The sequence below is a fragment of the Triticum dicoccoides genome, chromosome 4B, assembly GCF_002162155.2.
Source record: "Triticum dicoccoides isolate Atlit2015 ecotype Zavitan chromosome 4B, WEW_v2.0, whole genome shotgun sequence".
Classification (NCBI taxonomy): domain Eukaryota; kingdom Viridiplantae; phylum Streptophyta; class Magnoliopsida; order Poales; family Poaceae; genus Triticum; species Triticum dicoccoides.
In genome coordinates, this window is record NC_041387.1 from 84,958,542 (window position 1) to 84,969,643 (window position 11,102).

Genomic DNA, 11,102 nt, shown 5'->3' on the forward strand with positions numbered 1-11,102 from the left:
AACATTGAAATGGCGATTAAGCGTTCTTACCCAGTTGAGCTATTAAGCGTTTGTGGTTAGTTGATCGCGCAAATTTCTGTGAACTCCATGCCGTGACAGATCCAGAAAAAAAATACAAAAAATTCGACCATTGAACATTCTTGTAAATATACGATGTTCAATTTTAAAATAGGCAAAGAACATTTTTTGATACATGCTAAACAATTTTGAAATACACAGTGAATATTTTTGTGATATACACTGAATTTTTTGTTAAATATAAGTTAAATACTTTTTGTAAATATACGAACATCTTTTGGAATTCCCAAACATTTGCTGAATTTGCTAACAAAAATTCAAATGCAAACATTTATTAATTTGAAATTCTGCATTTTTCTAATTTTCGAACATTTTTTGTAAAGTAGAAAACAAATATTAAAATTCTAATTTTTTTGGGATTTGTGAACAAAATTTCAAAACTGGAACATTTAGAAAAACGAACAAATTTAAAAAATGCGAACATTTTTTGAAATTTCTGATGATTTGTTGGAAATGAAAAGTAAAAATGCAATAATAAATGAAGAAAAAGGAAAAAAATAAAAAGGAAAGAAAAGGAAAGCGAAAAGAAAAAGAAAAAGAAAAAAGAAACAGAAAAAACCGAAAAAGATACAGAAAAGGACATAAAACCGGTTCAGAAAGCCTCCCTTACCTTCTAGAAGGTTCCTCAAACCAGAGAAAATCGATTAGAAGCTCCTAGAGTGTTCCCAAAACCGGCCGGTAGTGTAGCTCATTCTTTTCTGATTATTGGGCTGGCCGGTACGCTCGCTGATCGCTTGCCCTGTGTGAATCGAAGACAATCTGCCGCAGAATGTGGCATATAGGATTTTCCGCCTCCTGGGTCAAAGTGGGCAGCATGCGTGCAGGCTCGGCCCGTGTTTTTTTTTCATGCCAGGCCGTGCCTGGCCCGTTCAACTCTAGCCGGACCGGCCCGTTTGGCCAGGTTTGGTCAAGCCCTGACTTCCTTTTAGAGAGGATCCTGCTCCGATCTCGTCTTCCCCTTCCGGCCTTTCCCCACCCACCCCACGAGGAAGCAAATCGTCCTAACCCTAATCTCCGTGTTCCTCCCCGCCGCCAGCCTCAGCGAAATAATGGCAACTGACGGCAACCTTAGCGAAGTGCCCCTCCCCATGCAATCCCTGTGTCACGAACTCGCTCTCTCAGATCGGATCGGAGGGGAAAAGGGGATGAGATTTAGGCTTGGGAAACTAGCTTGCTTTCCAAGGGAAACGAGATACAGAGAGGGTGAGGATTCAGATTCAGGTTCAATTCACATGCCTCCACCGAAAGCCCCACACTGGCTTATAACCCACGCCACACGCACCCCGTGCCAACCCTTACAAGTGGGCCCGTGCCAACTGGCCACGGGGCCCCAACTCACTCGTCCACCGCATCCACCACCGATGATGCAGGTGTGACATTCCCCATCCCTTGAGAACTGGCGCCGTCTTCAGTAGCTTGGTGGTGATCGCTGTCGCTGGCTGCCGGTGCATCCCACACGGAAGCTTGCGGAAAGCGATGGCGAAGAGTGTCGTAATCTTCCCAAGTCGTGGCCGTGGCGTCGTTCTTCCAACGAATTCTGACCTGCACCAGAGCGTTGTTGCCGTGCTTGACCATGCGGCGTTCGACGATCTCCAGTGGCTCATCAGCAGTTCCGACGAGGTCCGGGGCCGCGGCAGATAGGCGAAGACTGGAGTGTACTTGGGAGTGAAGGGCTTGAGCTGCGACACATGGAAGACTGGGTGGATCTTGCTGTCCATTGGAAGCTCCAACTTGTAAGCGAGGTTGCCTATCTTGGCGAGCACCGTGAACGGGCCAAAGTACTTGTATGCCAACTTGGCGCATGGTCTGTTGGCCACCGAAGACTGGGCATAGGGCTGGAGCTTCAAGAGCACGGAGTCACCCACTTCGAAGGAGCGCTCGGTGCGGTGTTGGTCGGCCTGCTTCTTGAAGCGGTGCTGCGCCCGAAGGATGTGCTCGCGCAGGCGTGCCGTGTGCACGCCCCAATCCCAGGGCTCGCCGTCGATGATCGGCGTCGTCTTGTCGTCCCAGAGCGCCAGCGCGCCCAAGTTCGGCTCCACTCCGTAAAGCGCCTTGAAGGGAGAACACTTGATGGAGGAATGAAAGGAAGAATTGTACCAGAATTCGGCGGTTGGAAGCCAGCGGCGCCATTGGCGGGGCGCATCGTGCACCGCGCACCGTAGGTACATCTCCATGGACTGATTGACCCTCTCGCTTTGCCCGTCCGTCTGGGGATGGTATGCCGTGGAATAGAGCAATTTAGTGCCCGCGCTGGCGAAGAGCTCGCGCCACAGTGCACTGGTGAAGACGCGGTCGCGGTCGGAGACGATGGAGTTTGGGATTCCGTGAAGCTTGACGACGTGATCCCAAAAGACCTTAGCCACTTGTGGTGCCTTGAAGGGATGCCGGAGTGGGATGAAATGCGCGAACTTGGTGAGCCGGTCCACCACCACCATGATTGAATCAAAGCCTTCCGATGCTGGCAGACCCTCCACAAAGTCCATTCTGAGGTCGCGCCATGGCGCGGTGGGCACGGGCAGAGGCGCCAGCTTGCCCGCGGGCTTGAACTGCTCGTGCTTGGCGTGCTGACAGACCGGGCATTGACGAACATAGTCTGCAACATCAGACTTCAACCCCTCCTAGACGAACAGTTTCTTAACGCGCTGATAAGTGGCCGTCGCGCCGGAGTGCCCACCGACCGCACTGTCATGTAAGGCGCTGATGACTTTAGTGCGGAGAGCTGTGTTCTTGCCGATCCAGAGTCGTTCCTGCTTGCGTATCAGTCCCTTGTAGAGCTCAAACCCCTCGTCGTCCGGGCTGCGGATGGCCAGGCGCGCCAAGCGCTCTTGTGCGTCGGCGTCTGTGGCGTAGGAGTTGGCCACCTCCTGAACCCAAGCCGGCTGACAATTGGAGAGCGCGTCCAGGTTCAAACCTGCCCCCACGCGAGACAGAGCATCGGCCGCGCCGTTGTCACAGCCGCGGCGATAACAGAACTTGAACTGAAGGCCGACCAATTTGGCCATTGCTTTGCGTTGAAGGTCGGTGGCGAGTTGCTGATCCTGCAGATTGCACAAGCTCTTGTGGTCGGTAATGATTGTGAACGGCCCCCGCTGAAGGTATGCACGCCATTTATCCACAGCCATCATGACCGCTATGAACTCCTTCTCGCAGGCGGATAACTTTTGATTTCTCACGCCCAACGCCTTGCTGAGAAACGCCACTGGGTGGCCCTCCTGTGCCAGCACCGCGCCCACGCCCGTGTCGCACGCATCCGTCTCGATGGCGAACGGGCGAGCAAAATCAGGGAGTGTCAGCACGGGCGCGGTCACCATGGCGCGCTTGAGCAAGTCGAAAGCCACCTGCGCCTGCTCTGTCCAATCAAAACCTTTCTTGGTCAGGAGGTTAGTCAGCGGCTTGGCAATGATGCCATAATGCGCGACAAACTTGCGGTAGTAGCCCGTGAGGCCGAGGAAGCCATGGAGCTCGGTGGCCGAGGTTGGGGTAGGCCAAGCCAGCATGGCCTGTGTCTTCTCCGGATCCGTGGCCACGCCGTCCTTGGAAATGATGTGGCCGAGGTAGGAGATGCTGTCTTGTGCAAAGGAGCATTTGGACTCCTTTGCGTATAACTGATGAGCCCGCAGCAGGTCGAGGACGATGCGAAGATGCTCCAGGTGCTCCTCCAACATCTCACTGAAGATTAAGATATCGTCAAGGAAAATGATTACAAATTTACGCACATACTTGGTGGTGGATGCGTTCATCAAGCACTGGAAGGTGGCTGGAGCATTCGTCAATCCGAACGGCATCACTTTGAAGTGGAAGTGACCGTGATGGGTCTTGAACGCAGTCTTTTCCTCGTCTCCTGCACGCATGCGGATCTGATGATAGCCGGCGCGCAGGTCCAGCTTGGAGAAAAATGCCGCTCCGGCCAGCTCGTCGAGGAGCTCGTCCACGATCGGAAGCGGGAATTTGTTCTTGACCGTAGCATCATTGAGCCGTCTGTAGTCGATGCAGAAATGCCAGGTGCCGTCTTTTTTCTTGACCAAAAGCACCGGCGCGGCGTAGGGGCTCATGCTATGCTCGATGACGCCTGATTCGAGCATCTCTTGGACTTGGCGTTCGATCTCGTCTTTCTGCAATGGTGAGTAACGGTACGGCCTGGAATTTGCTGGTTGCGCGTTCTCCACTAGAGTGATAGCATGGTCGTGGCGGCGATGGGGTGGCAAGCCCTTGGGCTCGGCGAACACGTCGGTGAAGCTGTCCAGAACGCCTTGCACGCTCGGTGGCACCTTGGTTGGCTGTGACTCGTTGGCGCGAGGCAAGTCCAAAACAGCCATGTACCAAATGTCATTGCCGGCTTGCCATTTGCGCAGCTGATCAGGCTCAATCTCCTCCAACGCCTGCTGGTCTTTTGGTCGAACACCTTGTAGGGTGATAGTGGCGCCCTGGTGCACGAATGTCAGGGATTTCTCGAGCCAGTGGCAGCTCATCGGACTGAACTGCTCCAGCCAGTCCATGCCCAGCACGCCATCATACGCCCCGAGGTCCAGCTGCCGCATGTCAGTGTGAAACGTGTGGCCCCGGATCCACCATTGCAGCCCGTTTACCATCCTGTTGCAAACCATCCTCTCGCCGTTTGCGACGCGCACCTCAACTGCCGGCACAGCGACTGTGGTAGCCTTGACGCGCTCCACGAACGCGGTGGAGATGAAGCTATGTGTGCTCCCCGAATCCACGAGCAGCAACATGACTTGATTGCCGACGAGCGCTCTGAGGCGAATGGTGCGTGGCGACTCTGTTCCAGCCACAGCATGCATGGAGAGCACGCAGCATTCCGGCCCTGGTTCCTGCTGCTCGGGCGCGTCCAGCAAATCCAGTGTGTGGACGGTATCGTCGCTGAGCACTTCCCCAAAATCCCCAATATGGATGGTGAGCAACTGCGTTGCGGCCTTGCATTTGTGCTCGCGCGAGTACCTGTCGCCACACTTGAAGCAGAGGCCGTTTGCACGCCGGTGGTCGCGTAACTGGCGCTCTCGGGCCAGCTCGTCGTTGGGTTGCCCGGCGCCGCCTGCCCGTGGTGCGCCCCCAAGTCGTTGTGGTGGTAGAGGGGGAGGCGGCGGGCGACCCGCTGGAGCAATGCGCGGGCGCGGTCATTGCACTCCGGCTTCTTCCTCCACTATCCTGGCCAGGACAGCCGCACGTGTGATGCTCGAAGGTTCCTGAAGGCGAACTGCAGCCCGCAAATCATCACGCAATCCGAGCAGGAACTGCGTGACGAAGATCTTCGGGTTGGGAGTCGCGTCGAGGGCGAGCAAATGATACATGAGAGCTTCAAATTCTGTCCGATATTCTGCCACGCTGCCGCTCTGACGAAGCTGCAGCAGTTTATGCATTTCCACCTCAAATTCGTTTGGACCAAATTCACTGATCAACGCCGTTGTGAACTCCTCCCAAGTAGAGGACCGATGGCCATGGCGAAACGCTTGCAGCCAGTGTGCGGCATGGCCCTTGATGTAGAGCGACGCCGTGGTGACCCATGTGTGCGGCGGGATGCGGTACAGGTCGAAGTAGGCGAGGCACCGGTCGATCCAGAGGCTGGGCGCGTCGCCATCGAAGCGCGGAAAGTCGTGCTTGGGTGGCTTGAAGGCGTATTCCTGCCCTTGGTCGTAGTGGACGCCGCGCGCTGGCCCGTGCGCCACGGTCTGGTTCGTGCCCGGAAACATCGGAACGCCCCGTGTGGGCAACAGCGGCGGACCCCCGTTGCTGAGACGCGGCGGAGGTGCGTGCGGAAGGGGCCCGTGCTGTTGCTCCAGCGACGTGACCGAGGACCCCTGCGGCTCGACGTCTTGTGCGCCAGGCGCCGGCTGTCGCAGACGCGTCCCCGCGGTCGGAGATGCTGGTGGATCGCGGAGATGCCGCACGTCGTCGACGTCCGCCTGCGTGAGATCCAGCTGCTTGCGAAGATGCGCCAGATCGGACGAGACTTGCGTGTTGAACGCAAGCTGCGCCTCGAGGTGCTTCTCGCCCGCACGCGTGCTGTCGTCGAACCGCGTCATGAGGGACTGGATCAAGGACTTGAGCTCGTTGGATGAATCTGCCATGGCGTTGAGAACGTGGCGCGTCTGAGCAGAGGGCTTGGACGAAGGAGCCGTCGCCTCGCTCTAACTCCAGCCAACCCCACGGGGGATTTCGTGTGGATCTCGCCGGAGCGGACCACACCCCACGCGGTGGATGTTACGGCCGGTGAAAGGAACGGGGAAAAGGGGGCGCGGCGGAGCAAAATCCGGGGGGAAAAGTGGCTCTGAGTACCAAATTGTCACGAACTCGCTCTCTCAGATCGGATCGGAGGGGAAAAGGGGATGAGATTTAGGCTTGGGAAACTAGCTTGCTTTCCAAGGGAGACGAGATACAGAGAGGGTGAGGATTCAGATTCAGGTTCAATTCACATGCCTCCACCGAAAGCCCCACACTGGCTTATAACCCACGCCACACGCACCCCGTGCCAATCCTTACAAGTGGGCCCGTGCCAACTGGCCACGGGGCCCCAACTCACTCGTCCACCGCATCCACCACCGATGATGCAGGTGTGACACCCTGCCGGTAAGGTTCGGATCTGTTGAGGACAGGCAGCAGCGGAAAGAGAGGACGGGGGACCTCACACCACCCCCGCCGGTAAAGATCAGATCCGTTGAGGCAAAAGGGCAGACGCCACCTTCCGCGTAAGATCTTGCTCTCGCTCCTTAATCATTTCCTGTTTTTGATTTGTCGAAATCGAATTAGTTTTTCTGTGGACGGTGATTCGTAGCTAAATTTCAGTCCGATTTCTCGAGGCAAGGTTCCAGGTCACATCACGCATGATATATTTTGGGGTATTCGGTTTTAAAATCTGTTAAACCACTCATCAAGCTTGCTCGTTTTACTTCATGCATCGGCCGGTGTATCACGTCGGAGGCAGAATCTCTGCACTGTGCCTCTCGTTTGGTCACCTCACCTGTTCTTACCTGTAAATATAATCTAAACGTAGATAGATATACAAGTGCATTTCGGTTGTGTTTCCAGCCCCTTGGATTGCAAATCGCCCTTCAACTTGGCCGTGTCACCATGTTCAATGTCTTGGTATACATGCAAATTGTTCTTATGTACTCATCTAGCTTGCTTTTTTGGTCTCAGGGGTTTGCCTGCTGAGGAGAAGCCACCTTCTGACCTGTGTGCTGCTTCCTACGGACCGTTACAGCCCAAAGAGTATGTCATACAGGTTTTTGCTCATTCGATTTCTGTTTCTCCATCTAGTTGAGATCCCATGTTATTATTTATGGGGCTGTTTGGATGGCGCCTGCGCCCGCCCTGCCAAATCGGGGCACGCCAATAATTTGGCGAGAGATTCTGCCGCCGCTGGCTCACCCGGAAGTTGGCGTAAAATCTAAACAGCTAGCCAAAAATTGGCGTGGATCTGAAATTTTGGCGGCGATCCAAACGCCTGCCCACCTCCTCATTCAGCGCCAAGATTTTCGTAGGGTAGTTGTTGGCAGCGATCCAAACAGCCCTTATATCTTCTAACATAACAAACATACAATCGTTCTTCTACTCATTGACCGAGCCTTCCCACTGCAGGGTTCCCAATCCTTGTTCGGATACCGACCATGTTATGGCCTGGAGGCATTTCCGTTTGCCTACACCAGTCTATGTCAGAGTGGATCGTTCAGGAGTTTATCACTCATATCCAGAGCTGCCAGGTGGGCCGTTCGAGAGCCTTGATGCATTTGAAAGTGCTTTCCATACCTATGCTCGTGGCCGTAGCACTGACACGTAATGTTCTGAGCTCTCTCTTTCCTTTTCTCTCTCTCGAAAAGATAATCTCTTACCTTCTCTGAAGAACTAACATCTATATTAATCATATGCTCTGTCTGATCTAAAATTAGGTCCAAGGAAACGAATAAGGAGCGTCTTATACGAGAATCTCTTGAGTGGTCAGATGGTACGAGGAAGGTCGCCACAAGTTTGCAAATAGCTGAGAGGGAAACTAACAATGTGCAGAGACTGGTTAAAGCTTTACTGGACAAGAAGAACGAAGATCAGGTCCATTCTCTCTCCATCCCGCTTGCCCTCACTCTGCCCCACTACCAAGATTGCTGTATTTTATTTCTAATGCTTTGTGCATGCAACCTTACTGATCCAATCCATGCTCATTCTAGGATTTGAAGTATGAACTCGAACATATTGTTCATTGGCAATTAATCTGTGAAGGTCCCAATGCATGGTACTATCATTTCAATATCACTATGAAAACTAAAGGAGTTAATGATGATGCGGGCAGTGTCAATCTATTTTTCGCTGAAGCCACACGTGTTCAGAGGGATACGCCAGGATATTTTCTCTGCTGTTTCTGCAGGATTGACCCTAACGGCAAGGGTAGTGTACACTCTTATCTTTAATTAATCATTTTGGAATACTGTTTGAATTTAGCTGTTAGATATAGATCAGAACATTGCGCCAGGATATTTTCTCAACAGTTTCTGTGGGCTTAACCCTGTTGGCAAAGGTAGTATACACTCTTATCTTAATTAAGCAGTTTTGGAATACTGTTTGAAATTAGCTGATAGATATAATTGCAAATGCGTTTCTGGTTTATTGTGGAGCTGTTACTATTGACTGTTTGCCTATTGTGCCATCTTCTACCATACATAGCTTTATGTTTGTAATATCGCAATCGAACTGGTTCACGCACAGCCAGTTGTATGTGCTGCAATCATGCATTTTTTTGCCACTTATTCAGCTATTCTTGTCTATCTGAGCCAGGCTGGTTTTCTTGCACTTAAATGACAAGTCTCACTCTTGTCTTCCTTTAGATGTTAAATGTCATGGTTGTACGGACAATGGAAGTATTCATATGAAGCACCCCTCTACTCATTTTCATTGCGGCCAAACTGATCTCTCCTTTGGTTATGATGCCTGTAACGATGAGGTGTGTTGCAACGCCAAAAAGATGGTATGGTAATATATATAATGGCTAGCGTTTTAGTATCTTCAATGTTACTTACCTGTGGTCCATCTTTTGCAGTTGCATATTTATTTTGCTGCGCCAGTGTTAATTATGTGTTTTTTCCTCGGGTGCAGGAAGACGACGATGAAGAAGAGGAACTGAGAGAAGAGGAGGAAAGGATAAGAGAGTCCTTCGATGTAATGCCATAAATTGTGTGGTAAAGAACCATTTTGTGGGAAATTGATTTTGACCAGTTGACTAATTTTTTCTTGTGTGTTTATCTTCTGAAGTATCTTGACGATGTGGAACTTATGGAGAAACTCCGCAAGAAACGTGCTGAGCTCTTAGCCCTACATTCCAAAATCCAGGTTCGAGTCCCAATCTCCTTCAATTTGTTAGTAGTTGTATGTCTGAAGTTTTTGTGCGGTTCGCTGGTGTTTGTATCTCCTAAAACTTGATGATTGTTCTGTGGTCATTAAATCTGTTTGGTGTTTGAAACTGGTCTGCTTTGTTTTTCTTTGCTCTGTTTAGTTGTGGCATGTACAGGATTAGTGGTGCCGTTGCATGTTTTTGTGTAGATGACTCCATATACTCGTTGACCGTGCTGAGAAAAGTATTGTTGCTGCTGTGATTCTGGAACGTGAACCACTGTGCAATCAAGAACCCTAGTTGGTCTGTAACAGAACAGGAATAGAACATCACGGTCCACTACCACTCCCTCCGTTCCAATTAGTTGACGCAGATAGATTTAGTACAACTTTGTACTAAATCTGCGTCAACTAATTTGGAACAGAGGGAGTATATTGTGATTATATTTTTCGCCATCAGCCAAGCCTTTGAAATGTCAGGCTTCCCCAGTTCTCTATCTCTGATGTCTTGTGGAGGCAGTACAACTTTGTACTAAATCTGCGTCAACTAATTTGGAACAGAGGGAGTATATTGTGATTATATTTTTCGCCATCAGCCAAGCCTTTGAAATGTCAGTCTTTCCTAGTTCTCCATCTCTGATGTCTTGTGGAGGCACTGCCCGTGTGTGAAAGTGTTAAATATGTGACATCGCTGTAAACTCATTTAAATATTCAAATTTTGTGTTCTTTACTAGTTCTATCATTGCTGCCATCTTGTAGGAGGATGAAGAAGCGGCCTGTAAAGACTGAAGAGTGGAGATGCCCCTGCTTATTATCACATGTTTTCATTTATGTTGGTATTTTGAACTCAGTGGAGCTTGCGAGTAATTGTTGTTATGATGTTTGTGTACTGTCATATGTGAAGAAGGCTTGAAGACTTGTCCAAATGCTTGTGTTTTTATTATGTATGTGGAGTAGCTTATTTGTGTACAAATTCACATTGCCGATCCCTATTCTTTCCTCTCTCGTGGATTATGAGGTTTTCGTACGTTGAAATCTTATCTTATACTCTCTTTTGTGGCTCAGGAGGTTTTGTAGAAGTATTTATCTTGTACTCTCTTTGTGGATCATCAGGATGCTTTATCCACAGAAATCTTTATCTTTACCTACTAAAAGCGTCTTGAGTAGACCTCTTATATCGTGCCGAATTGCAAAATAACCGCTAGTTCATAGTTTACCATATCGGACCATCACCTTTCAACCTTTAGAAACAAGGTGGGAGGCCGATTTGAGGGTGTCCCCTATCATTCGTAAGATTTGGTGGGAGGGACATTTTCGCGCGGTAGTTCCCGCTCTCCCTTCGCCTGCTTTGGACCACATTCCTTGGCCGTGTAGCGTCACCATGGATGCCTCCCAACGGTCGCTCGTCACCGTGCCAACCCCTCAAGCAGATCTCGTCGCCGGCTGTGTTGCGCCTGTTGTCGGTCAAGCCTCCACCGCCCTTCCCTGCAAGTGTTTGGGCAATGTCATCGTCCAAAGCAGTGCTTTCGCAGTTGTCGACGTGAAGGCACGCGCTTTGGCCGCTGTTGCGATTTTGATCCAGGCCGTCTCCAGCCCACCGGTGAAGATGCACAAGGTGGCACGGGTGAAACACCACCCCAAGAGCTTCCCCGAGCACCACCGCCGACGATGCTGCTCTGCCGCCCCCGAGGTGTTCG

At 51.1% G+C, this 11,102-nt stretch overlaps 1 protein-coding gene across 3 annotated transcripts; it reads left to right on the forward strand.

Moving 5' to 3' along the window:
• The first annotated feature begins 1,040 nt into the window (after positions 1 to 1,040).
• Positions 1,041 to 10,467, forward strand: LOC119295165. 3 transcript variants are annotated; one of them, XM_037573517.1, is made up of 10 exons: positions 1,041 to 1,172; positions 6,649 to 6,776; positions 7,228 to 7,299; positions 7,669 to 7,863; positions 7,977 to 8,133; positions 8,250 to 8,466; positions 8,904 to 9,043; positions 9,172 to 9,234; positions 9,328 to 9,405; positions 10,165 to 10,467. In XM_037573517.1, the coding sequence occupies exons 1-10, from the start codon at positions 1,128 to 1,130 to the stop codon at positions 10,192 to 10,194; spliced, it is 1,125 nt and encodes a 374-aa protein (XP_037429414.1). In that variant the 5' UTR covers positions 1,041 to 1,127; the 3' UTR covers positions 10,195 to 10,467. The 3 variants fall into 3 exon arrangements, with proteins under 3 accessions (XP_037429414.1, XP_037429415.1, XP_037429416.1); XM_037573518.1 differs by having other exon boundaries at positions 8,904 to 9,019; XM_037573519.1 differs by lacking the exon at positions 1,041 to 1,172 and having other exon boundaries at positions 6,719 to 6,776; positions 7,228 to 7,312.
• Positions 10,468 to 11,102: the final 635 nt, after the last annotated feature.